The following is a 27965-nucleotide window of genomic DNA, read 5'->3' on the forward strand; positions in this document are numbered from 1 at the left end:
AGTTTCTTTTAGTGACTGATATGTATTTATTTCCTACCCTTCATTTGACATTTGACTAGGGAATTGATATGGAAATCACGGGTTCTGTCCAAACAGTAAAAAACCAAAGATAACAGCATGAGAAAGGCATTTACAAAAAGAAACTATTCAAACCTCACTCTGAGAACTATCAAAAGAAAAATATGACGATCAGATCATGGCCTCAAGCTTTTGCAACAGATTAAAATTTTATCTCCTAAGCATCAAAAGTCTTTGCTGAGAAGAAAGAATATGAGAAAAAATAAGCAGGATGAACTTCTACTTATGTTTCAAAGTGCATTTGCAGCTAAGAACTACTTCAAAAGTAGAAGTTATAAGCCAGAGTTTGTTCAAAGAAGGAAACGTCTACTGACATAGTTTTTTTATGTACAAATTAAATACTTATCAGTTTTCTGAAGTTTATTGCGTAGGTAGATGGCTTTAAACAGAATTGAGGCAAAAGATTTTAAGCAATTATAATTAAACCAGAATTTTAAGTAGAAATAGGATATTTTGGAAAACTTCAAGTCTTTGCAAATATCCAGAAATAGTATCATATCTTGTTTTCTTCAAGTCACCTTTTAACAATTTATAGAAAAAACCTCTCTAAAGAAACACAGAAATGTAATGTAAATATCCTGCCATATAATTTGCTTGTTATTACATATGACAGTGGTCAATTAATATACTGTAATCTTCAAAAACCTCTATGTATTTTAGGATGTACTCATTTAGGATATATTAATTTCATACTGGAAGCAATCAATATTTTGTCATTAATGTTCAGTCAGAAGATTAATTGTTCTACTGGATGTCAATTCTGACTGATCTTTACTTTCTATAAGCATCTCTAATCCAATTCAGTTACTAAAGACAGCTCCAAGCAAAGATCAGACTAGCTCTCTCAATAATACTATGCCAAGAAATATTGCCTAGGAACAGGAGAAATCTACAAAGATGATGAAAAAATTAAAGTACTCGGAATTTGCTTGTTTCTTTCTTGTATTCCAGGACAAAATTCAGAAATAACTGGGTTCCTTAAACACACCTTGTTTAGAAGATTAGCCGTGTATTTACAACTTCTCCCTTCTTGAAACTGATGACGTATTGAAAAAGAAAGTAGTTAGATAGTAATAATAATTTGTGAGTTTCCATATAAATGAAGTAACAGTAAGTACCTATAGTTTCACACCAGAGCATCAAAACACCTGAATCTGTTACGTGTTCATGAATTTAATCCAGTCCTTTACCACAGAAACACTGGCCAGGTAAGAAAAACGAGATTTTTCATAATACTTTTGTTTTCTTCTCTCTGGGTCAATACTGGTTGCCATTTCAGACTGACAGAGAGAAAATTCCAGAATCAAGATCCTCTATAGAACTATGTTTCACCAGCCTTTTATTTGCTTAAGAACATGACAGCATTTCTGCTATGATGAAGCGTGGTTATTCACAGCAGAGACACAGCAGCTTGCATCATTTCAGATTTCATACAGCTAAACTACATGAACAAAGGTCACAGCATGGACAACCTTCACGTGCTCATGATATCAAACAGTATTAACTGACAAGAAGGAAAGAGAGTTCTGCAGCAGTTTCTAGAGAGCTTTTATCGGTTTCTCTATAGAGGCTCTGAAAAACTTAATATCTGACCTTAGAAAAAAGCCTGGATTAGAGATTATTTAAAAAATTTCAAATGTAAGAGAAAAGCAGTCTCTGCCGCTGGCAAGATAATCAGAAATCCTGAAATTAAACACAGGCTCCTAAGTTCAGACCAATTGCAAGAGCCAAACACCCCATGTCACTTCGTCGAAGCGATCTTACACAATCAAGAAATCAAATGGGAGAGAAGAAAAGCACTACAATTAAGATTTGTAGCAAAGAATATTTATGGAACTGAGAAAATCCCATGTTTACTCTTTGCATTTGGTAATGCTCGTTCGATCTACACCTAACCTATATTTAAGAGATGACTTGCTACAGATCTTCCTATCAGAAAGCTATCACCCATGTAGTAGCCCACAGACTACTACACAGAATGTTGTAGCATTTTGCAGATAAACAGGAGTCAGTAGACAATATTAAGATATTGTTCTGTTGTCAAAAACTGGCATAATTTTCAAGTATACTGCTTGTTTCTACCCTGGTGACATCTGGAACCATACAGAAATACACCTGCATGAAAATTTACAGTAATTACAGCAGAAGTGTCTGAAACATGATTATATCATCAAATGACTAGTTAAACCACCAGGTTGAAGTCTTGACATCTTCAGGAATGTTCGTTTAAATATACTGTAGCTAGAAACAACAAGTCAAATGGTAAAGTTAGCATTCTGCAATTCCTGAATCATACCAAAAAACCCCTTACCTGCTACTCTTTCGTCTGTTTCCCTATTGCCATCATCAGAGTATCTTGCAAAATCTAAGGAATCAAGAGTACTGATGCTTCCAGCACGATCTTAAGGGGAGGAGAAAAAAAAAAGTAATCAGTAACAATTCTGAAGAGTTGACTGGCTTTTGATACAGAAAAATCAAAACATTGTCTCATTTCAGAAACTATAAATCAAAAGCTAAGTATGTGTTCTGCAAGGCTGAAATTTTACTGCATTTTCTAAAAGTCTGTCTCTGGATAAAGAGTATGTCAGTAAATTTGAAGAAAATATAGCTTTACAGCAAGTTCAGTGAACCAACACTGTAAGAAATTCACCCCTCCCCCATAAAAGGCTGCATTTCTACCCTGCCCACAGCAGATGAGGAGCACTGCAGTGTAGTGCTTGCCCTTTTCCATACGGGCCAGGAACCTGTGCTTGGACATGCAGGTGAGCACGCACAAGAAACCAAACAGATAAAAACTGTTCTCTAACAAGTTTCAAGCAGTTTAAATTTTACAGAAACCTGTAACTGCCTCAAATATGCTACTTCCTTTTCCCTTTTTTAGTATTTTTAAGGTCCGTTAAGATGACCAAATACTTTTCTACATATCTCCTGATCTAATCATTAACTTCAGTACATACCCACTTAATACAACATTTACTAAGGAATGCACTACCTAGCAAAATTAAAGCAAAGCAAGTACAGTTCATGCTCTTGCAGCTATAATATTCACACTCTACAATTAAATTGCTAATAAGAATTAAAAAAAAAAAATCAAGAAATTCAGTAAACAGCATAAGGTTATGAGGTTTTGATCTGACCTTGACAATCTGGGGTGGGGGGGTGGAGGGAAGCGTGGAATAGAATCAAACAAAAAGCAATTTTGATAATTTCAAGTATATTGAAACACTGTTCATCTTTTATTAGAAAAACATGCAAAGAAATTACTCAGTGACAGAACCCAAAATAAATAGAACACGTTCCTAACACAATTGAACATGCAGAAATTATATGACGTAACTTAGTATCTTTCCCCTCCTTTTGAAATTAATGTCTATGCATTACTTCAGAAATAATTTTAATTAGAGCTGTTGTCACATGAACAAAGAACAAATTCCATAAGGCTGCCAAAAAACCCCATAACTGTCAGTAGAAACAGAAGCAATTTCATCACTTGCCAGTCAAATTCTGTCATGACTAATATTAAAGAAAATATTTAAATCCCCCCTCCCAATTCTGCATTGTGTCAAAAAAACCCAAAAAACCATACCAACAAACAACCCGAGAATCTATTAATGAGTTCCTTTTTTATATGTTTGAGCCTAAATTGTCCCTTAAGGTCATGCGAGACCCTCTCTTCATACAGGCCAGCACTAGACTGATATATCTGGATTGAGACTGATTAAAGCATCTACACTCACTTGAAAAGCTATAGAGAATACCAAATTTGCCAATTCTAGCCAACGTACGCAGTACCAAAACTAAAGTTCCTGGTAACCCTAAACTGTCTGTTTTATAGACATAAAGTATATGATAGCACACAGTTTTTATTTAACCACAATTTTTTTTTGCCATGACTATGCTTTGTCATCCAGGCAATGAAACAGACTGTTGCTCCTCAATGAGTGTTTATTCAGTATTTAGTTTTATTTCAGCATTCAAAACTCACTGTTCGTTTGCAGGTCCTGCTCTTATCTACTGCATTTTTTTTCCCAGACACTAATCTGATTTAATAATTCTCTCTAGGCTGTTCTATAGTGCTTAGCAGCATAATACAAACCCTTCTTTTTACAATGTCTTTGCAAAATGGACCTCTGTGAAAATGAACCAGATCTTACATATGGGGAACCACAGTTAAAGTGGTTAAGTTCAAAAGTAAACACTGATTTTGCATGCACAGCATGAAAGTCTTCAGAGCTGATTTTTCAAAACACGTAACACCTTGTTCAGTAAGTACTGCTCCAATTTATTTCATTTTATTCATTTAAGATCATTTTTTGAAATCAAATTAAAGACTCGAGTGAAAGAAGCAGACAACATTCAAAGAGAGATCTCAATGAAAAGCTGATGTTTAAAAAAAGCAACCCAGTCTCATATATAGCATTGCTACGGCAAAAGCAGAAATACAACTGTGTTTCCTCTTGCAGTCTTGCCACGTTCACAGCTCAATTTTCTATTTCACTTATGAATTAGGTAACATCAGTGAAACAATGCTCAAATTTTCAGGTAAAGTCACCCACATCATAATTACTGAACCATTCAAAGCCTTAAGCAACAAAACGTTTTTCATATGACTGGCGTCATGCTTTAGAGGTAAAGGCTCTCCCACCACAACTGTTAAAACAAATCCAGCCATAAACCACAAACTTATTTGCAGAAACAGACAGAAACTTCCTCAAAAAAACAGCTGTCTAGAAAAAAGCATGGAGTAATCAGTTTATATCAGGATGTACACAATGGAAGCCATTTAAGATCATACCAGCAGCGGTAAACCCAACAGTTCACAATTCCCAACCAGTGAATATCAATTAGTTTTACAACCTTAAAGGTCCTTACAGAAACTAAATAAACCCAAGGGGTTTTATGATTTTAACATTCAGAAACTGGCTTAAGCACCACATCTACATGCACAGCAGCAATTTGTAGGGTTGAAACTTGTATGTTCACCGTTTAGGCTTCTCCTTATCATTGCAGTGTTCATGATAACAGCAAACATCTGACACTCTCTTTACATACAGGTTGGCATTATAAAGAGACACAAATCATAGAATACCAGGTTGGAAGGGACCTCAAGGATCATGTGGTCCAACCTTTCTTGGCACAAGCACGGTCTAGACAAGACTCAGCACCCTGTCCACATGAATCTTAGAAGTGTCCAGTGGGGAATCCACCACTTCCCTGGGGAGATTATTCCAATGGCTGATTGTTCTCATTGTGAAAAATTGTCCTCTTGTGTCCAATCAGAATCTCCCCTGGAGTAACTTGTACCCATTACCTCTCGTCATTTCCGTGTGACTCCTTGTAAAAAGGGAGTCTTCATCTTCTTCGTAGCCACCCTTTAAATAGTGGAACATAGTGACAAGGTCTCCCCTAAGCCTTCTTTTCTCAAGGCTGAACAAACCCCATTCTCTCTCAGCCTTTCCTCATAGGGCAGGCTTCCCAGTCCTTTGATCACCTTTGCAACCCTTCTCTGGACCCTCTCCAGCCTGCCCACGTCTTTTTTGCATAACAGGGACCAAAACTGAACACAGGACTGAGTAGAGCGGGATAATGACTTCTTTATCTCTGATGGTAATGTTCTTGTAGATGCAACCCAGCAACTTGTTGGCTTGCTTTGCCGCAGCAGTACACATTGAGCTTGTTGTCCACCAGGATCCTCAGTGTGCCTTTCCACAGAGCTGCCCCCCAGCTGGGTACATCCCAGCCTGTGCTGCACTCCTGGATTATGTTTTCACAGGTATAAGACCTTATACTTGTCCTTCTTGAACTGTTACATATTTTTATTTAACCGGCAATTAGGTCCAGCTACCCCACCCTCAGTAGGCCAGAGGCTTTATTTCAGTTTTGGAATAAATCTACTGCGTATTTACAGGAGGTGCTGACACAGCAGTAACAGCTCAAAGATTTGATAGACAGACAACTTGTATGCTAGCACAGGAGGATGACTCCAGATGACCCGCCTTTTCTCACAGAATAGGGAACAGCTGAAGTAGTTCAGACTCTAAATGCTCGACAGTGAGCGCTGCCCAGGCAGCCACTCCCCACCTCTTTGCAAGGAAGCTGCATCAACCCTTCTGCAGCCTGGGCCTGCATTAAGAGCTGTGGGCTGATTATTTCCTAGTCCAGGTGGAAGACAGCAAACGAAGGCACAGCAGAGGACTCTCTTGGAGCTGTGCCCACTCACACATACAGCATTAAGAGCAGAATTCACCTACACAGAGGTTCTGCCTACAATATGGCTGTCAACATCAAGTCCATTTGCCTTGGACTTCCTACTCACTCTGTGCAATCAGTGTATTCAAGGCTGGCTTGACACATCCTACAGGAAAGGCTTTTATTGGGCAAGATCAAATATCAAATCAAATATCTGGATTATGACTGATTAAACCAAACTAAGATGTGCTAAGGAGCATCAGCCTCACGGTCTGTTTCCTGCTACCATTCTTTCCCTCTCCCAGTAATGCTGATCCTCCTCCCTAACACAAAAGTACCTGCCCCAATTATCACCATCTCTCAAGCATGCTGTCATTACTCAACCAAGCCAATTTGGGTGCTGGAAGTTATTATGTCCACACTGTTCAATGTGAAGGTAAGTTTTAAAATGGAAACCATCTTTATATATCGCTTTGATGGAACCTGAATCTACACAGAGAACTGTGTACAGATATCCAAATAAATGATGAAGGAAATGAAACAGTAACAGAGACAACTGTATACGCACTTAGGCTGAACAGTATCTTCTCAATTCAGTGTCCCATTAGATGACACATATCGCAGAACTCAATCAAGTCAGGAGATTATAGCTTCCATAATGCAACTCAAACTAAATGGTCAGCTTGAATAATATAACAAGACTTCTACCACTACTTGGCTATAGGATACTACTTTTAAAATATGTGGAAGTGGTTCCTGCTGTTAAGGTAAGAGGCCACCAGTGCTGAAGCACTTCAGATGAGACATATCCTGGCCAAACTGGCTCCACAGGCATCAATGAATCACCAGTTCTAAGGTTATACTCTGCCAAGTCCCAGCTACAGGGAAAGCCCGGTCACAGACCCCGTTGCACTGCCACGGCTCCCATTGAAGCAGGTGTTTCAAGTAGGAGGAGAGGAAGCGATGCGGGACCTGTCCCCTCTGCCTTCAGTGCTGGTATGGCTACTTGTTTCTGCTACCCACCTGGAAAGACAGGCTTCCAGCACAGCCAGGCTGGGTGAGGTCCAAGCAGCAGCTCCACCTCCTTGCAGTCATACTGCAAAGCTTGTACTGCTGCGTGGCCCTTGCCTGCTTTGGCTATACCGCAGTCTCTGCCCCGAGGCACAGCTGCAGTGGAGCCAAGGCTGAGGGGAGGGAGAGTGGGCAGCCAAGGGACCTGCTACTTCTATCAAATGCCAGAGCAGCACTATTGACCTGGAGCTTCCCCAACTGGAACAAGGCGAGGTGAATTTTAGAGCATTGTACAACATACTGAAGCTTCTCAAGGAACACAGCTAAGTTGCACACAAGAACTTTGACAGCGAGTTTAAACAGCAAAGAGGGATTCCTGATAGAGCCTACTCAGGTATCAGCCATGGGATCACCTGAGAAAACAAGGTGAGAAGAGAAAGCCAAATGAGACAGTTAACCGAAAATATCGCCCAGGAAGGCAAGGGCTGGGAAGCCCGCCAGATGTATCATCAACACCAGAGTCACGGCACACACGTGCTGCCTGGCACGGCCGTGCTGAAGGCTGCCCGAAGCTCAACAGTGGCAGGCCTGCCCCATCGCTTCACCTACCTAAAATGTCACCACGGGGGTAACCATATCTGTTGTCTCACTCCTTAGCCCTGTCTTCACAGGCAGTCATCATTGGAGGTTCATCTCCTAAAATTAATGCCATCATCCAGAAAATTACGAATAATATCTTACAACCTCAAATTTTATGCTTCTGTAAAGGATGTACCTGCTTAGCAACAGATCAGGGGGTGAAACCGGTACCTCCCTGCTGACAATGCAACAGCCTCATTCACCAGAAAAACCAGCAGGGCTGTTTGAAGGAGAGGAATCAGCAAGGGAAGGGCTGTGCTCAGCCACGTCACTCACCTGAGGAATGTGAAACATCACCATTTTTCTCAGGTACAAACAGTTGTACTCCGGTACACTGAATGGAAGTATTTCAACTAAAGCATTCAGAAAAGAGAACTACTTTCTGAACTGAAAGGGGAAAACAAAAAAAAAATTTTTTTTTTAGGAAAACAATGTATATTCATTTTCTTAATAATAGAAATCTTAGGTTTAAGTTATTTGACAAAGAATAATCAAAGCACAATCTTGAAGGGGGAAACCACTGAAAAGGAGAAGTACACTTTGGCCGAATCCTGTTTCTTTTCTAGAAAAAACCCTGATGTGACACAGTAGTGGGAAGCCATTTTGCTGTCATGATACGCACATTCTTACCAGCAGTCTTCTCTGCATGGATTTTATATTTCTTTCTCCAGTATTCTGAATTAAAACACTTCTGTTTCTAACCAGCAATTCCTTTTTGCTAAAAGCTTTCCTAGCCAATAGTGAAAAAATAAGTGCTGTCAGTTTAATGTTTCATAAATGGTAAAGCAACATAACAAGAACAGTTTTGACAAGGAGGTAATAAACAACTCCAGTAAGGGTATCACTGCAATATGGAACAGGAGAGTGCCACAGGTGCACAGAAAACAAGTGAAATAGGCTTAGGCTTTTCATAGCTCCTACTGGTGAAGTGCTAGGAGATGGACTGGAATATTAAAGGTGAGCCGCTAGGAGATGGACTGGAATATTAAAGGTGAGCCTGTGTACAGTTCTTGTCTCTTACCTCTACTACTGGAAAAGGATCAACAAAATCAGAAAGCTAAAATTCATATTTGATACTCAAACCTACAAAGTTTTTCAATCCATTTGTTGAAAAACACAATGGCTTCAATTTCATTTGTGAAGTTAAAAATCAAGTTCATCACCACGTTTTGCTTATTACTTTACACAATCTTTTCAAATATTGCTTCATTCCAGAGGAAAGGAATTTGAATTCCTTTCTTATTCCCAGAACTGTCACCTGTATGACATGCACATTTCTGCTGACAGCTTCTGTTCCCTAGGCATATTCAGGTCTTTCACTGAAAGTTTAGTGTAACTATAAGGAGGAAATCTGATGGTAAAAAAAGTTTATTTTTACCATCTTACCTGAAGGGACACCAAGACGGATCATATTAGCCATAGTTTCACAATACATTAAGCAGAAATAAGTTGCAGTCTTCTACAAAAATACATTATGAAATAATCTTTACATGAGCATGACACTAAGTCAGCTAAAAATATAGACAAACCAAGTGATACTGCTTCTTGATAGAAAGGCTCAAGAAAAAAAAGCAAAAAGTTAAACAAATCTTTTAGAAGCTATTTGAATGTACTTTGCAAACATCTAAATTGATTTTTAAAATTACCAGCTGGTAAAGCAGCCATTAAGTTGTCAGATTTTCTCTAAGATCACAGGAAATCATATCATCATGTAATAACAATTAACTAAACGCAGCATGTGAAGACCAAGAACTCCATCTTTTTCCTTGAAATTCAAGGAGAAGTAATAATGATACTGTGCTTGTACAAGATAAATCCACTTTGCATCTCTAACCAAGTGTTCACTTGTACTGAAAAATATCTGTAACCCTGAAACAAGACTGTTGCTGTATTTTAAACTGATGAGCAAAATAGCTGGCTAACCACACTTTAAACTGATCGGGCTACTAGAAATTTGACTAGCATCCATATGGACCAAGATGCAGTGCAAAATGAAATCCTTCCCAATCAAGACCAGAGCAGCTTTCCACCGGATATTCCATATAGAAAATTATTTCCACTCTAAGCCAGGCAGTGGCTTTTTTATCATTTAAACCATGAATGAATTGGTTAGAGGTAGGAAGAAACAGCTGCAGGCAGACAGCTCACACATAGCATATGAAGATACAACTTTTTTTTGAGATAGTAAAAGTCCAAAATCCATTAGTGTGGCTAATAACTTATGCTTATCATGCTATTACAGAACCATCATCCAGGCACTTCGGGAATCCACCCTGACACATCACTATTTGGAGAAGAAAGAAAAAAACACTACTTTGCATTAAAAAGAACAACACCAAAACCCACTCTTTGAAGACATTCTACCCGATTGTTTAATATAGTTCTACTTGTCATTTACTATGGCCTTACCAAACAGGAACACACAACATACCACAGGCTTTGAAAAACCTGCTGTGGAACGTTGTTCATGCTACTGGATTCAACAAAAGATTTATATAGGGAATTCTGAATATATATCCAGGAAGAACTCCAGAAGCTCTGCTTCCAGAAACGTGGACTTTTTTTTTTTTTTTTACTTCAGAGAAAGCTAAAATGCTTTAACATTGGTGTTAGAAGTCTTGCACAAGCAACTTGATCCACCAGAATTAATTTTACTTGATAATAACACACTCTCTTCACTAAATTAAAGTTTCACTACACAGGATTTCACCAGGGAGAAACCTTAACAAGGCCTCTCGGTTCAGTCTCAGGTACAACTCTACTTACAAACCATCTCAGGTTAATGCCTTTTAGCTTCTCCTGAATAAGAACAGACATTGAAAGTTACATAAGTGAATGACTGAGGCCATCAATAACTACTCCTTAGCACCATCATCTTGATGGCTATTTCTAAAAAAAGGAAAAGTAAAAAAGCAATTCCAGGATGCAATTCTCTGCAGTTGTAGAAATAAGTTGTACTTCATTCTTGAACTGATCATTGAAATTTTGGTTTGTAGAACAAAATTATTAAAATAGGGAATTGCTAAGGTTTAATTTTCTTATGAATTAAAAAACCCATGATAATTCAACCAACAGACATGCTACACCTTAATATACGGCAGTAAATTAGATTCCAAATGGTATGAACTACCTTCAACAAAAGTAGTTGGGCATTCTAAATGTCAGGAAATCATGTAACTGCAGCTGTACATGAGAGAATTCAAATTCAAACTTTTCTAATTCTAAAATGCTTTTTCAGATGTACAAAAAGTGAGAAGCTAAAAAAGCCCCCTACTGCAATGTTTTTCAGCCTACAATCCATGGACTGTTACTAAGGCAAGCTTTAAGATAACGAAGGATATAGTTCCATGTAACTTTAGACAATATACAGAAGTTTTTCCTGATGAGTTGTCCTGAGTTAAGCTCTCCTTTCTCCCAGTATACACATAGAACCCTTTTCGCATGGAGGAACCTCTGACAGAAGATTTTCCATTCAAAAGAAAATTACGTAATAAGGAGATCAAAACTGAAACTTTTTAAGGGGTCTGCAAATGAAAGGTTGGAAAAAAACTTCATATACATCTGTAAAGGACAACAGTACAGCATGTTGTACAGTGTACAGCTTATCTTTACCTTTAGGACATCCAACCTAATTTTTAAGTTCAAAGACACGTAGGGAAACCAGCAAGTATTCTGATAACAGGTTCTGATTGCGAAGTTTCCTTAGAAACAAAGTGGTCTGCCACTTTGCCTTTTTTCTCTGTGATACAGGTACAATAAAAGAACTGCTGAAGTTCAGTCCTAAGGAAATGCAAGTGTATAAATACATATTTTAAATCTGTTTCTGTTGGTGGTAAAGAAGTCAGCAGACTAGGTATTTTACCTACCTTAAATATTCAAGACCTAGAGTAAACTAGCCCTTACGGCCACGTAAGAGATGGCCTGCTCTCTTCTAGAGATACTGCTCTGAAAAAGCATGTCCTTGAATAACTTGCATTTTCAGCTGTCCTGCACAGTATCCCAGGCACTAATCAGCAGAAGCCAAGGAAACTGGGGACAGAGACAATCTGGGAGAAAGAACAGACTTCCTCTCGTATTCACTTGCACATGCTTAAGCCCCATAATAGTACTGAACTGCACATATGCATACGTGAATAAACCAGCTGGCAAGAGATAGCATTTACAGAGGATATGGAATAATATAAAAACCTGAAGAGCTTCAATGGAGTCCTTTCTACATTAAATTAAAGAATCAGACATCATTAACACTTCAAGAAGTGATCATCAATTCATACTTTGTGTTTGTGGCTGCATTATGTAGCAACTGGAATAGATATATTGTGCAATGTGCTGTACAATACACAGGAATAAATGAATTAAACTATTTAATTCCCCATAAGTGAGACTGCAAATTTCTTTAAGCCTTACCAAATTTCATAGGACAACTGTGGAGCAATATTACTTTGAGAAGTCTTAAATGGCTGCTGCATTTAAAACTTCTGATATGTTTCAACTTGTTCCAAGCTTACCAATGCTGATCAAGCCAGCAAAGCAAACTTGATTCATGGCAGCAGATACCTGATCTAGCATAAAACCCTTTATGGTAGACTCAGACATAGTATCAATTTTTTTAACCAACTTGAACTTGCAGAGTAAATTTTACCAGATCAACACATTCCACATCACTATGGTAACTCTGAGATGGAACTAAGAGCCTTAAAGTAACTCATTGCATCAGGCACTAAATTGCAAGCACCTATCAACCTCGCTTTGCAACTGCAAGTGCCTCTTTTGCTGTCTTCCATATGTTCTTACTCAATGAGACCTGCTGAATTTTCAAAGTTGGTACGTTCTGAAGTTTTCAGACCATCATCAAATGAAAAGGAAACTAAGTTAAGTAAAGCTACTAGAATAAAGTTAACTTTCAAGCTGTCAGAGCAATCCGCTTACAAATTACCTTGAACAGGCATTCAAGATCATCAGATAATACTAGTCCATGATGGGCAACCCAAAACAGATTAAAAACAGATGATCAATACATTTACCTACTTCATATTACTAACAAGCGATGAAAATTCATATAAAGTATATGAGGGTAAAAACCCTAAAGCTTCTTGGAGAAAACAAACCTATCACCGATCACCAGGCATGTAAAACATCTACTTTGCAGATACGTTGCAGTAGAAAGATATAACCCTCGCTACCATGACAGGAACATAGCAGAAGCTTGTAAGAAGGATGAAATTAAAAGTAGAAAATAGACAGATCTTGTATCCTAGCACAGAAATAATATACTTACAAGTAACTGAACTAGGTTAAGATATAGATACAGATTCACCTGAGCTGATCTCATATAGAGCCATACCAGTAACAAACACTGCTTCGGAGGGGGACAGTTACTGCATAGACAATCTCAGGCAGCATCCAAATTAGTTAAGTCTGAAAGAATTAAGTCAGCCCCGCACAAAGCCACTTGAATGTTGCTGCAGTGAACACTGAGGTCGAGGGGCATATGACCTTGGGGAAAGCATCAAACTCAGCCTGGCTCCCTACATATGTGCTGCAGTGTGCATGAGCTACCAGAGCTTCCCAAAACCAAAAAAGCTAAGGGAGAAGCATGGCACGGAGGTACTTCTTCCAGCTCAAGACCCCAGGTGGCTTCTGCAGGAATCAGAAAGCATCAACAGCATCAAATTAACTCCATATGCTCCATCTTGCAGCACTGCATTTCCCAAAGTGTATCAATTAACTTGCATTACAAGGATTTTGCCATTCTCTGCAGTAACCCAGTTTTCTGTTATACTCTCTGACATCAAGCAAAATTATATCAATATAGTCCTTAAATGACTGTCTTTGCCAAGGGACTACTTAAAGTGTACAAATAATATCCATCGTAATTCTCAAGCATTGTATTGTCTCAGTTTTCTTCATACTTCAAATCTAGTACGTTCCCCTTTCCTCGATTTCTACATTTATCTCAGGGCAGTAGTAAATTTTCAAGTAAAGTTTTAACAACGTGTCCAAATGGATTCTATAAAGAATAAAAAAAATATTAAAAAAATAATTAAAACCCTAGGGGCAGGCTCGGGGGGACCTCATCAATGTATATAAATACCTGAAGGGAGGGTGCAAAGAGGATGGAGCCAGGCTCCTCTTAGTGGCGCCCAGTGACAGGCCGAGAGGCAGTGGGCACAAACTGCAACACGGGAGGTTCCCTCCGAACATCAAGAAATGCTTTTTCTACTCTGATGGTGACTGAGCACTGGCACAGGTTGCCCAGAAGGGCGGTCGAGTCTCCATCCTTGGAGATATTTCAAAGCCATCTAGACATGTTCCTGGGCAACTGGATGCAGCTGTCCCCGCTTGAGCAGGGGGATGGGACCAGATGACCTCCAAAGATCCCTTCCTACCTCAAGCATGCTGTGATTCTGTTATTTTTGCCATTATTTCTCTTACTCCAATAGTTTTGTCAAATGACAAAACATCTGATAGCTCTCTCTCCCCTCCAACATCAAACCGAAACGAAAAAGTACTTGTTATATAAATAAGAAATTCTTATTCTGTGAGTTTTTACGTAACAGTATTTCCTTCAATTCAACAGCAAAGTAATCGCTTGCATCACCATCATGCAGCATTATATTGCAGGAAGGGAGGAAGTAAATTGCCTCTCCCCTATGGTGCACCGGGGAAGGAGTTCAGTATTTCTCAAGGGCTTTTTCAGCTTCATCTGTCTTAAAAAAAAAAGTCTGTACAGATTTTTTTTAACTGCTCATCCAACAAACTCAACATACTTTGTGTCAAGTCTCAGGCACATTCATCATAAATAAAAATACAAGGCCTACAACCTTTACTGAATCACTCAAAAGTTTCAGTCTATGCTAGAGGATAATTCAACTCATTTTCTCAAACCTGCATCTTTACAATACACCAGAAAACCAACACAGTTCATATCAATACTTGATCATGTCCTGCTTGCAAATACAAGGCAAATCTTTTTATATCAGGTAATGAATCTAGTATAAAATTTCCTGCAAGCGCTCTCTCAGCTGAACAGAATTTATGAGTCATATCTTCAATCAAAAAAAAGGTAATCCTCAGAGGAAGAAAAGTTATAGGAAAGTCAATATAACTTAGTTATAGGAAAGTCAATATAACTTACACGGAATTGAAATTATGTATAGGGGAGCTTAAAGAACCTTTCAATGGTTGGTTCTGAAACGCAAACCTCTAGCTGATCTTATTGCTTTTTCCCTTCTTCTCTCCCCAACCTCCCAGGAGGAAAAAAAAAAAGAAAAAAAAAATCTCCTTTCCCTAACAGCAAAACTGTCAGAAGGAAGCATGTGCTACTTCAGCACAAAGCCTGCTCGCTTTGCTGAAGCTTTCAACTAAGGCATGGTTAGACTCACACATAACTGAACTAGCAACAGTGCCTATACAGAGAGGTTCACTTCCGCCTTCCACAACATAAAAAAGTAACAGCAACTCTGGCACAGGAACAGAACAGAAGATTAGGACTAAAGCAGCTAAATTCCCTATAGCGTATCAGTAAACATCCTAAGAGAACAAGAACATGCAAATAAGTTACTATAAGGTAAAATATAATGTGGACATATGGTACACTTGCTACTCAGTGACAACTTGATATATACCTGCCTAGTACTAGTGGCTACTAGTCTGTCCTCCTTTGCCCATCAACATCATGTTTACCTCATGCTATCTTATCTCGTTATTTCTTTGTGTAGTAATACAGTTATAGAGACTAACCTGTCTTCTGAACTATCTACCATTACACCCCAAATCACCCCAACACAGATCTCAGCCAAAGCTTAAACTATCCACTCATCCATCAGACACAGCTTCCAGCAGACCTGGTTTCGCTCATTTGACAACTCTGACAGTTGCAGAAGTCTTAAACTAAGAAGCTCTTAAGCTATGAAGTGCATCTCACTGAAAACTTTTCAGAAATACAAGTGTCATTAAAATGGAGGGGGGTTTAAAGCAGTCACAATTGGAAAAAGTTCTGCTGGCTTCTTTATCAATAAAGCCAACATCAGAGCACTATGAAACCTCTCAGGTTTCATCAAGGCGTTACCGTTTACTGGCAGGTCTGCAGGGAACTCAGCTCCCCTTTCCTTCAGCATTACATACAAACCTCGTACTCTTTCAACCGTTTCCTCTACTTCTTTTAAAGAGACAACATTAATTCTCTCCCATTCGCTGATACCAGTGGCTTTGATTACCTATTTATCTGCACCTTTCCCCCCTGTTCTTACTAAGGGGAGCACCTTTCCCAAATCACGTAGTAAAACCACTGCCTCACCCACAAGTCATCATTCCGCCTCACGGCATCTGGAGAGGTAAACCAGCAAGACTATATATTTTTGCTTATTCTTGTAAAGTAACAAACAAAATACTTGAGCTGACAAAAACAAAACACCTAACAAACAAAAAACTAGTTATTAGAATAACAGAAGTGATTTGTCTTCTTCCCAGTTTCTTATCTTATTTAGACTGCCATTCAAGCTGAGATATAATGAACTGTTTTGAGGTATCCCTGTTCTGCTATATATTCATACAAAACAAAAATCTGGTGAAACACTGACCATGACAAAGGCCTGCACATAGTCACAATGTCTGTAACTCAGGACTGAGACCTGTTACTAAGACACCCCTTTCTCACAAAAGCATAATCAATACGCTTTTCCCATGTGACTTTTTCCAGTAGGACCCATCTGAATTTCAAATGCTACAAACAAAAACAGAAAGATACTTCACAATATCTGAAACAAACAAACAAACAGAATCCCAAATTGTAAACAAAGCCAGGAGCTTACTACAATGAAGCAGCAATACTTCATTTTTTTGTACTCACAGATTAGCTTAATATAACTTGAATCAAGTCTCCAGAAAATTGCAAACAACTTTCTTTAGGAAATAACTAGAAACAAATCATCTCCAGAAAAACATAAACGTAACATAAGTGTTCAAACCACTTCTTTATGATTTTCATTAAAGCTATTTCAAATTTTGGGAATGTTGAGCTTTTGTAGCCAGAAAGAAAAAATAAATGGCAGATTTTAAGGCAAAAAAGCATCATATCAATCACATTAAAAAAAAAAAAAAGGTTTCTTCACCCACTGTGCTCAAGCTTGAGTTATGGTCATATGTATATACGGGAAAACATTTGAAGTTCATGAACATGGATGAGACATTTAAGCCACAGTTTTATTTCTAAATTTCAAGTGTCTCAATTTGTACTGTACTTGCCTATGCAAGATGATAGGGAAGGGGACAAATTTAAATTTAATACCTAGGTGCTAACCAAAGCCTTGTAAAAAGTCTGGAATACTGTATGAAGGAGGGACTTCCAAACCATACCACTCACATGAGTAGCATTAGAAAAGTGGTATCAAAACAGCCTATCAGATGTGGAGCTACTGCTACAGAAAAAAACAATGGAAGAAGCTGTCATAGAGGTTTGGGAGGATCTAACAGCGATACAGGACGTGAAGGATGACTGTACACAAGTGTTATGCATCTAAAGAAACAGTGTTGACTCCTTCACAAAGTGAATTTGCTTCAAACTACAAAAGCAAAGTTGCTAGACACAATATACATTTCCATACATTTCATTATGATATAACAATCTCCACAGCTGTAACATTACTGTTGCTGGAAAATGTAAGGGTGTTTTTGCAAAAAACTCGGCAATCCTAGTCATCTGACTACCATTTGCTTTTGTAACCAAGTGTTCTGAAGCATGGTTCCAAGACAAAACAGCTTCTAAGTCACTAGCTGACCACGTGAGGCTGGTTGTTTAAATCCTATGACACTTCATTAAAATCTCTTTATAGCAGTCTATAGAGAGAAAGATAAGAAAAAACCAAAAGAAATTCCAGCATGCACTCATATTTTAGCTTGTCTAAAAGGATCCTGAGACGTGCCAATGAATACTTGCACTGAAACTCTCCCATTCAGTATACGAACGCACAGTACGAAGCTTTCCATTTCTCCATGGAAATCCTCAGGCAGCATTCCAAACATACTTCACATTCAATAAGAATTGCCAGTCTCACTTTTTCTTCATACACTCAAATTGTCAGAAACCTCAGTGTAAAACCATAGAAATTAATGTAACTTTGGGGCAGGGAGGAGCAGGTGCAAAGCTAGCGCTGAGAACAAATTCTGACTTCAGATACCAACAGAAATAAAGAACTTTTCTTTTTAATCCGACCACATTAAGATTATTTTTTTTCTCTGAAGCATAAAATTCAAGTGACCTTGAAATGACAATCATGCCAAACTCCACTACTTTCTACATCAATATTTTCTATGAAGAAAACTACTGGTTTATTCCCAAATACTTTTTGGCACATTAAAGCAAGAGAAGATACATGCAACTACTCTCACACGCATTCTTTGCAAGTCTCCATGCGAGGACCCACAAAGGTGGGCACAACAGACTGGACCTCCCAACAAAACTAAACCTTTTGACCAACTTAGGAAACTATTCAGAGTTACTGTTGGATCTGACCAGTGACTTAGTCGTCCTCCTAAATCGAATAATACCAGATGCTTATGAGGGAAGTGAAAAGAACTCTTGCAAAGACCATATAATTTTCTGCCCATCAGAGCCTTCTGCAATTTTTTAGCATTTGGAAATTGGCACAAATTCAGAGGCATGAGACTACCACCTCTTGTTGACATTAAGCAGAATTAGGGTGAACAGCACCATCAAAATTGCTAGCTCAATGCTAGACTCCAGACTGCAAGAAAGTCTGATGGCAATAAGTTCAAAACCCTACTTCAGCTATACAAAACTACATTATTTTTTTCATTGTTCTGGATCTTTCACCTTTCAGTGTCACTCAGTGTGAACTGCCTTTTGAATCATTGTTGAGACATAGAAATCCTCCAAAAAGCACACTCTAACCTGTTGTAGATATCAGATTTCAAGACACTTAACACTTAACCTTTAACCTAAGGTCTAGCGTAGTATTTATTTTTGGCACACCTTAGTATTACTAAACTGCTCCAAAATAAGTTTTGGTCCCCTCTCCTCTCCTTTCTCTCCCCCCCCTTTTTTTAATAGTGATGTCCCATTGCCATCTATCATTCAGCAGGTCAGCACAATAATCATTAAGATGTTCTCACATGACTGTACATTGGTCTAGGATTGCAAGAAGTCTTTTTTGTGTACATAACACTGCAGTTACACAGGCTGTTCTTTTTCTAATTCTACTGTAGTATGTACATTATCAATAACTGGAAACAACATATCATGTTAACAAAGACAAGAGAATGTTTAATCAATTGGATGAATTGACTGGAATTCCCAAGGAAGCTGCTTTTAATGAAACAGAAATTTACATCAGTTGGAAGCCTTGAAGCACGGGGTTTTTCCAACATTCACCAGTCTTATCACGAAGCAAACCACAGTGAAACTCTCAGTTGGACGAAATCAAGTTTGATACTCTAAGTATTCATAAACATGATAACCAGAATATAAACCACACAGCATGAAAAAAAAAATCCATACCATTTTTAAAAGCTTCTGAAAAGCAATAACAAGTTGAAAGTTTAGATGTCTCCTACTGTCCCAGCCATCTAGATACTATTAGTTATTTCCAAATTTTAAATCTGACTGCATGTATTTACAACATTAGAAACTTTTTATAAAACAAACAAAAATATGGGACTATTTACAAAATGCCTTTAGGTGTCTTAGAATACACATAAATCTTTTAACTGTCTACTAACCACAACTCCTTTCATCTCAATACCTTCCCATGTGTTCATTAAATCCTCAAAAGTCAGGTGGCTGGGCGGCTTCTCTATCTCAAAACCACTTCCACCAGCTACCTTCTTTTCAGAACTTTACGTTTCTTGACAGTAACATTAGTAAGTCACACAAGTAATTTTATTCTAAGCCATCTGCTCTACTATTAAAACTCAAAAGCTTTTAACGCCGGCTATGTGATGATTTTCCAAACATCTGCACCACTTTTTCCTCCCAAAAGCTATACTAACCCAGTATATTTACCACTCCCCAGCTCCAAATCCCAAAATGGTTAGCCAAAGACTGCAGGCACTCTGTAAACATGCCACCATTAATTATAGGAAACATTGTATTAGTTGTGCATGACCTGTGAAACTCAGACCTATCCTTGGATGACTTAGCCATTCCAATGCATCAGCAGAAACGATATGCTGGCTCCTGATACCCCACTTTTAACAATTTTTAGACTTTAAATGTATCAGCCATGGCTTAACACCGAACCCTTTCTCCTAGCAGCATACAACTTATCTCTTGACAGCAGGCACAAGAAACCACAAGACAGCTAAAAATTAAGGCTGTCCATCCCTCACATCTCTTCGACATTTGGCACACGTGTGACCTTCGCAGGAAGGCTGAAGCTCGATAAAGCTCGCAAGCAGGACCAGGCTAACACCGGTCCTGGCACCCCATCGCCTCAGCCCCCGGCTGCCCCTCTCCTGCAGCCTCCCCCAGCCCCGCACAGAGATTACAGACAACAAGACGCGATGCAAAACGCCTTTCCCCGTCCGCCCTGCTTCCCTACCCACCCGCACCGCCACGGGCACACCGGCGGCCATCCCCGCCCAGCCCCGTGCGCTCAGCAGCGGCTGCCACTGCTCCCCAGAGCCCCCCCACCCCCGGACCCGACCCCCTCCCCTTCCCCCGAGCCACTTACTGAGCTGCCCGGACCCGGGCTCCCTGCCGCCTGCTCCCCCGAGCACGCTGCCGCCCAGGCCGCCCAGGGCCCCGCCGGCCGGCGGCGTGCCGCTCTGCCGCTCGAAGTTGCCCGGGTTGGAGAAGAAATCGCGGAGCCGGGGCAGCTCCCGGCCGCCCTCCAGCAGCTCCGTGTGCAGCTCCAGCGCCGTCAGCAAGAACTGGTCCCGCAGAAGCTGCGCCGCTATCGCGTCCATGGACACCCGCGGCGGGTCCGCCGCGCCGGCCCCGCCGCCCGCCCCCGCACCGCCGCCGGCATCGCCCGGCGCCGCCGCACGCAAACCCGGCAGCTCCTCGGGGCTCCCCGCCGCTGCCGCCAGCTCCTGCTGCTGGTACGCCGGCCCGACCGGCTCGTTACTGCTGCTGCTGCCGCCGCCGGGCCTAGACTCCTCGGGCTCGTCCTCCTCGGAGTCACTGAGGAAGGGGTTCACGCTAGTGCCCCCGCCCGCCGCCGCCATCTTACAGCCCGACGCGGCGCGACCGCTGCCAAGGCACTACCTTGGCAAAGCCCGGCCAGGACCACCACCTCGGGCGAGGCCGGGGCGGCTGCCAGCCCCCTCCGCTGCCGCGGGCGCTGCCGACAGCAGCAACACCGACTGCCACCCGCGGCCTCCTCCTCCCCAGCCACCTCCCACCGCCCGCGCTACCGCTTCCGGATCCCACCTCTCGCGAGAGCTCCCCCAGCCAACCGCGACCCGGCGCTCAGACCCCGCCCCCCAGGCCTTGGGCCCCGCCCCCTCCGCGCCGGCAGAAGGGGCGGGGGCGGGGCCTGAGGGAGCGGGGAGGTGCCCTCCCGATGGGCGGGGCTCTACGCGCGACGCCCGGGCCGGGGTGGGGGGCGGGGCCGGGGAGCGGTTACGGCCCGGCGGAAGCGGAAGCTGCAGCTGCCGTCAGGGGAGACGAGTGAGTCTTGGCGCGTGCGCACTGAGCGCTTCCCGCGGGGGCTGAGGGGGCGAGCAGGGCTTGCTGGGGCTGAGTCGGTTCCCGGGTCCCTGGTATGGGGGTTGTTGCCGGCCTGCGCCTCCCGCCCTCCGGAGAGCCTTGGCCGGCCTAGGGGCCTGGCGTCGGCAGCCTGGCGTTGCTGTGGTGTGGGGCTGGGCTTCAGCGCCCGGCCCAGGGCCCAGGCCCTGGCCCCAAGGCACCTGTCAGCTGGCCCCCTGTGAGGGCCCATGGGCCGGGCGGGTGGTTGGGAGGCCTGAGCACCGCGCCCCCGATGGGTCTCGAGCTACCCTCCGGCGCCAGGTGTGCCAGATAGGCCTGAAATTGGGGAGGGTACGAGCAGGGGTGCTGATAAGTTGTGTGTCTAGAAGCGTGATGCTGTGACTCTTAAAAAGGTGGTGCCGAGCTGTTAGCATGTGTGTTAACCTGGCACGAAACTCTAATTGAAGCCGGAGTGTAGCACCCAGGTAGTGTTTGCTGCTGAAGGAAGTTCAGCTCAGTAGAAATGATGCAGAACCGGGTCAGCATTGGTTTCTGTTCAGGTTCTTTGAAGTTAACGGCCCGTTCACAAAAATAGCAGCTCTGTTTGTGTAATGCTAATTCATTAGGAGTTATTTGCTTTACTGAGAGCAAAACTGGGGCTGAAATCTTGTTAATAAAATGGTGGTAATGTTTTACGGTGATACTGAGATCCAGAAGCAATATTCAGTACTGTGACTGCTAACTATTCCATTCATATCATGATAGTATGCTCTAAGAGACTGGTGCTTTCCTTCTGTCTTTAATTTGCATATATTTTTGTAAATAGAGCAATCAATGTTGCATTCTGTCCTATAATAAACTTTGAATTTTTTTACTAACTTAACTGTATTACATTGTCAATACATGAAAAGAGAGTAAGTAATGGACTACGAACTGGTTGTAGCATGAAGTAAAATGGTGGTATATTGAAAATGCTTTAAAATTCTACTCGGACCACATTAGAAATAAGAACAAAGTAATTTTACTGTTTTGCTGCTCCGGTGGAATTAGAAACCCTTAAAGATGTCTTGTGCTTTTTCCTTTCCTTCCTAGAGAGTTAAAGCATGTTCAGTATGAACTTGTTAAAAGTAGTGTTCTGCCTTTTCCCTTAAAATGGAGGGAAAAGCTTACTGATGTCTTGTAGCAGCATCTAGTGGCGATCAGCAGCGTTTACATGTGACTTGAAGATGTTTAAAGGCAGTTCAAACCCTAAATTCTGCCTTTCATTTGAGAAACTAGCTTCAGCCGACTTCTGTGTGCTTCACAGTAAGGACTAACTTTCCTCCCCCTTCCTCACCTAAAATAATAAAGTATTCCTCTGTTTCGGTACTTCAGAAGGGATTTGTTTGGGTTTACGAAACTAACTGAATTATTTACAGATGTCACTCGGTTGCTCTAAAACAATTTATGGATAACTAGGATAAAGTGAACGCGGTTAATGCTGAAATGTGTATACCAGAGCTGAAGAATGTAGAGAGAGAATTATGCTTTTTATAACATGCTTAAAAACAGTTTTTTTGTGATATACCAAAGGGGTATTGTTTTGAGAGACCTGAAAAGAAAACCTGATGAGGGTAGTACCTTGGAGGATGCGCGAGACAGAAGAAGATGCAAGAGTTCTGGAAATAAAGCATTATATAGGTCTACTCGAGGCAGACAGCTACAAATTAATTTTTTAAATTTATTTGGTGGTCATTCTGAGAGAGGCAGATTGTTATCAAGCTGGTTTGTCTCTTACTGGAGTTAGTGTTTCCATCTAACTTTTAAAGGATTCGAGTTCTATATCTGAAGAACAGCATACTTAGAAATCAAGCTTTCTGAGATACATTTAAAAATGTGTTAAGCTGAGTAGCCAAAATACAAGGGGCTTATAGAAAAAAAATCTTCAGAGTTTTTTGGAGGTGTGGCATATAAATATTTTTTTCAGTCGATACAAGTTTTTTCATGAACTTTAAAATTTATGGTTCTCGAGATGGAAAATAAGTAGGAAAAAATTCAGTCTTTGGTTTTAATATGTTGATTTTGGTAGGAGTGTTAAATCTTGAGCTAATGCTTCAAAGTTTAATGAACTTAAGCATACGACCAGTTTCGGGTTCTCTCTATGCTGTCTGGGGTCGTGTGTGTAAAGTATGCTTTCTTCCTGTGCTACTCTGGTCCAGTGACAACTGCTCTCACAGTGAATGCACAGTTTAAGTCGGGCTATAAGGGGTTTTTTTCTCTTTCAGCTTCTACAGACAAGGCTAACTTCATTTTTAAAAAATAAAATTTTATGTGCCGAATACTTGAAATTTATCAGTTAATGTGCTCTAGTGAGTCTTACGTAGCTTTTTTTCATCTGATTGGAGTCCCAATCAAGGTGCAGGAAACAAAATAATGGAGGAAAATCTGCAGCAAATCTGATTTCTACTTTAAAATAATGCAGATCTGTGAGTTCTTGACAACTCTTGCTTCAGTCGTCTTCTAAAACTGAGCTACCTGAAAGAATCTTTGTCTATGTGTGTTTAAGACTTTTACCCCCTTTCAAAAGAAACTTTACAGAAGTTACGATTTTTATGTTTATTTTCAGACTTTAAAAAAATTGAATTTCAGTTCTTTGTAAACTCCCTAACCTCAAAAATATTTTGAGATTCTGCGGGAGCTGAATAATGCAAATGTTGAGACTCATAATTTTGGTTGTTTATGCTTAAAGACTACTGCTGTTTCTCTGAAACTGTGTCTTTCCCTTCCAGTTTTAAGGGCATGTTTTTTAACAAGAACAGCTTATATCAGTAGTTAATAGTTACTTGTGTGTTAAGTACAGATGTAGCTTTACCCAGAAAAAATGAATTTAGGAAGTATTTGTTAAGTTGTGATTTGAAGGAAGGAAAAGTAGTGCAGCAGTGTGAAGGGGCCCTTGGAAATATTTTCGTCCCCGCTGAAAATGTGATGATGTCCCATGAAGTCAGATGAGGACCTGAATTAAACAAAACAAACGACCAAAATCTCTTTGAATCAAAGTTTGGCTGTGTTTTTCTACCTCAAACTGTTGTTCTGAAGCATTACTGTAAACAGTGGATATTTGGAAGCCTATAATCAAAAATACAGTGAGCAAACGCACTCAGGGCCTAAGAAGTGTTTTAGAAAACTTGTTCAAGCTTCATGATGTGTGTATTGTGTTTTTGTGGGAATGAATAGAGAAAAAGAAATGCTATTAACAGTTGAATGAGGAGACATAATTTAGGAATAAAAGATATGACCTTTTATGACACCACAAACACTAGAGTATTGAGTTGCGTGGGCTTTGTTCACCCTAGTCTGGAAAATGGAGCGTGTTGTCTGGAAATGTTGGCTGTACAGCAAGCTGTGGTAAAGGGTAACAGACCAGTCTAAGATGGTGTGCCTGACCATGCCTCACCATCCTGAAGGACAGTGTTGATGGGGAAGGGAAACACTGCACTGAAGGGACGTATGAAAATGATCATAGTAAAGTCATTCTTGAGTTCTGAGGTCTAAAGGTCCTAAATTCAAATGAAAAGCTGTTGTCCCTGAATTTTTTAAGGTGTCTTTTATTGAAGCTTTGTGGAGGTCAAGACAATAACAGCTTGACGTTGAAAAGGTCTTACCTATTCCTATCACTGCAGAAGCATGGGGCAACTCGCAGAGATGTTACTATGCTGACTCCAGGCTGCTGCTCTGTGCTTTTGAGGGTTGTCTGCTTCACCTTATTCCTCTTCAATTTAGTATTTACGCAGTTTTGAAAAAAAAAATAAAAAACGAAACCCCTTATATTTTCCTTATACAGCCTGCTGTTCTTCAGTCATGTTCAATACAAGGGGGAAATAGGATAAGAGAGATTTGAGACCGTCTGTGGAGGAGGTCATGCAATAAACTGTGGTGTTAATGAAAGGAATACAACTAGTGTGAAACGCAGGCATTGGAGGACAAAGTAGGAGTCTGAGGAGATGCTTTGAGCATGCTGAGGTAGCACTGTTGTTTGGGAGGAGATGCAAGTCCTGTCCTGGTGCCGGCACAGAGGTTTGTTTTGGGAATTAGACTGGGGAACTAAACTACAGCAAAGTTATCTTTACACTTCCTTCCTTTTTTTTTTTCTTGAAGTTATTTTCAGTTGAATTAATTCTGCAGTCTGCTTGACTATACAGTTGTACAGATGGCTGTGCCAGCCCAAGGAGGAAGTTTGTCATGGGAATAAGTGGGCAGGAGCAGACAAGGACAGAACAGCACTCTGCAGCTATGCCAGCTTCGTTTTCCTTGCGGTATTTGTGCCTGAAGACCTCTTGTTCTCTTAACTGGTACTCCCATGACAGCCATTTTTGTATAAAATACCTGATAAAATACATTTGCTTTGCTGTTCTTAAGTATTTTGAAAAACATGCTTTTAATTACAAGCATGTTTCTACAGATGGTAGGGTACAGGTGAATAACAGCTACACAGAAGTGAATAATAGACTTTTTCTGTCATCTCAAAACTAGCTTGTTGTGTCCCCCCTGAGAGCAGATACTGAGATAGGTAGACTTTGCCTTCATATTCTTGACATGAAACTGCATTTGGTGTCTGTCTCAATAGTAATTGTCATCTCTTTGAAGTCTTCTGCCTACCAGTGTTCATTGCTCTCTTCTTTTGCCAGCGGAGAGATCAGGAAATTACAAATGATTCTCCATTTGTGGGGGGGAAGATGTAATAGGAAAACCGGAGAGTTGTTGCTTGTCTGTGTTCTCCAGGTTTCTGGGCCTCTAACAGCTTTTGTCTTGTGCTCTTAGCTTTTCTTCTACAATAAGGCTATTGCCATTTTTTTCCCAAATAAGTCTGAGTGCCGGGGAGCTTTCATTTTAAATCATCAGTACCCCATATTGCAAATAGACAGAATATTGATTGTTTCCAGGAATAATTTCCTGGCTCTATTAATTATTAGAGTCAGTCAGCAGCTGAAAAAAAAAAAAGGTGTCATAGAAATGAAAAGTGGCTTGGCTTTGTCTTAAAGACAAATGTAAGCTCACAGGGTTTCAATAGAGGGTGTCTGCAAGTTGATATATCATAAATAATAACAAATGTTAACTACTTTGTTAGTAGAGATTGCTGTAGAAGCAAAAAGAACTTTGTTCTAAAGTGAATGTAAGTATTTCAGGCAGTAGTAACTGATAATTTGAGTGGGGTTTGTGTCTTCTGCGTGCTTAGGAAAATGCTTTGTATGTGTGCACCTTCCAACTGTGGTTGCTAGTGGAAGAGTTAAAGAGGAGGTGACTCCTTTGTATAAAGATTTCTTACTACACCTCAAAGTATCCTTGAACAAATACTGTATATACTTACTACTTGTGAATTTGAGTGCTCTCTTGAAGGTGATACCCATCCTTTTAGTGTTTTTCTGCACTTTACAACTTGGCTAATGCAATTTATTTTTTTTTTTAATAGTTGGTTTCATTTGGTGCTTGAAGGAATTGGAGAAATTTTTTTCCCCTTGTGCTTATTTCTTTATGACAAAGCAGTACTTCCTGACAGCATGTTTTCAGGGTGGGATTTCCCAGGGACTTCATCTGTCATGGTGCCACGTCCCAGGTCACACCCGAGAGTATGATGGAGCCCACAAAGGGGCTGGGAGCGGTGCAGGAGCCTGGAGAGTGCCTGCCTGCCATGGTGGGGGCTGTGTGTCCCTGTGCCAGGGGGGCACTGGCCATCCCTCCCCTGTGTGCTTGCAGGTTGCTCTTCTCAGCTGTGATCATCGATGAAGTGTGTCATGTAACACATCTCCGATTTGGATTGCGTTCCTTATGTGTGCTCACCTGGGGCTTTAAATGAGTTCTTCTCTTCAATGGGCAACTTAACTTACCTCTACCTGTGTCAACTTTGCTGTGAATTGAAGTTGGGTAGGTAAAGATACATAAGGTATCAGTTACGCTAGCCAGCTGAATTGTATTGAGTTATGCATTATATTCAGCTGTCTAGCATAATTAAGTAGTGCTTTTGAACTCACAAGCTCCTAAGTACTTTTTTTTTTTTAGAAAAATGCTTTTGAAAGGGTGAGTACCTACAAAGTGATTCTTTGACTTCTCTATTTCTTCTGTTGAAAATATAACTGCTTGCTTAGAAGGTTCCCTTGCAGTCCGTTTTTTCTTTCAAACTGACGCTATTGGCAAATTGACATTCAGAGGCTTACGTGCAAGATTCAACAGATGAGGCTTTTTGCTATTTAAGATAATTCTTGTTTATATGTAATTGTTGATATCAGTAAGAAAATGTGACAATAAAAGACACAATTTCCGTGAGCTTTCTTTTTAAACCCTCCCTATTCATACCAGCTTCTAGGGAGCATACTTTAAGCACTGTTTTTTTTTATAGTGTGTTTTCTTCTCTGTGTGTACACAG

General features: G+C 40.5%; 2 protein-coding genes across 4 annotated transcripts in view; one reads left to right on the top strand and one right to left on the bottom strand.

The window, feature by feature from the left end:
• RELCH (RAB11 binding and LisH domain, coiled-coil and HEAT repeat containing) overlaps positions 1-21282 on the bottom strand; it is an 84404-nt gene extending 63122 nt beyond the window's left edge. For all 3 annotated transcript variants that reach the window (XM_063326061.1, XM_063326063.1, XM_063326060.1), the window contains exons 1-2: positions 20610-21282; positions 2390-2479 (exon numbers count right to left, since the gene is read on the bottom strand). In XM_063326061.1, the coding sequence (XP_063182131.1) occupies positions 2390-2479; positions 20610-21105 (586 nt within the window). In that variant the 5' untranslated portion in view covers positions 21106-21282. The remainder of the gene's footprint in view (positions 1-2389; positions 2480-20609) is intronic.
• Positions 21283-21477: 195 nt separating this feature from the next.
• The window catches only part of PIGN (phosphatidylinositol glycan anchor biosynthesis class N), a 109547-nt gene continuing 103059 nt past the window's right edge, over positions 21478-27965 (top strand). Inside the window, exon 1 of the mRNA XM_063326064.1 lies at positions 21478-21550. The gene's annotated coding sequence lies outside the window, so the exon portion shown is untranslated. The remainder of the gene's footprint in view (positions 21551-27965) is intronic.

Source organism: Chroicocephalus ridibundus, chromosome 2, assembly GCF_963924245.1.
Source record: "Chroicocephalus ridibundus chromosome 2, bChrRid1.1, whole genome shotgun sequence".
Classification (NCBI taxonomy): domain Eukaryota; kingdom Metazoa; phylum Chordata; class Aves; order Charadriiformes; family Laridae; genus Chroicocephalus; species Chroicocephalus ridibundus.